This window comes from Bison bison, unplaced genomic scaffold (genome assembly GCF_000754665.1).
Source record: "Bison bison bison isolate TAMUID 2011002044 unplaced genomic scaffold, Bison_UMD1.0 scf7180017864530, whole genome shotgun sequence".
Classification (NCBI taxonomy): Eukaryota; Metazoa; Chordata; class Mammalia; order Artiodactyla; family Bovidae; genus Bison; species Bison bison.
The window spans coordinates 2,594,274-2,594,664 of NW_011495080.1; the positions used below are offsets into that span (position 1 = coordinate 2,594,274).

General features: G+C 43.5%; 1 protein-coding gene across 1 annotated transcript in view; it reads right to left on the reverse strand.

Annotated features, from left to right (window-relative positions):
* Nucleotides 1–391, reverse strand: part of CALD1 (caldesmon 1) — a 206,954-nt gene that overhangs the window by 11,251 nt on the left and 195,312 nt on the right. The window contains 1 exon segment of the mRNA XM_010831642.1: nt 1–68. Within this exon segment, the coding sequence (XP_010829944.1) occupies nt 1–68 (68 nt within the window).

A 391-nucleotide genomic window follows, 5' to 3' on the forward strand; every position in this document is an offset into this window, starting at 1 on the left:
CCCTCGGGCGTTTTGGTTAGCCATTCGTTGATGCGGCTGGAGACCCCCACCTTCAAGCCGGCGGTTTCCTGTAAAGGTCAAGCATCCAATGTTAAAGGGGAAAAAAAAACTACCTGGAAATTCAAAGCAACCTCAAAATACTATTCAGTATTATTTCATACAGCACCAATCAATTGCTGATCATTATACGGACTATTTTAAGGAAAATGAACCTTGAACTTGATATTGAAAGCATATGATATCTGGTCTTCTTCCCCCTGCACTTCCCCTCCCCTGCCAATCCCAAGGTTAGTGATGAACTCCGGGCATTGTATTTAGAGGCCTCTGGCCAGGGCATAGTATACAACCTCAGTATACAATCACATACCATAGTATATGAACCTCAGGAACA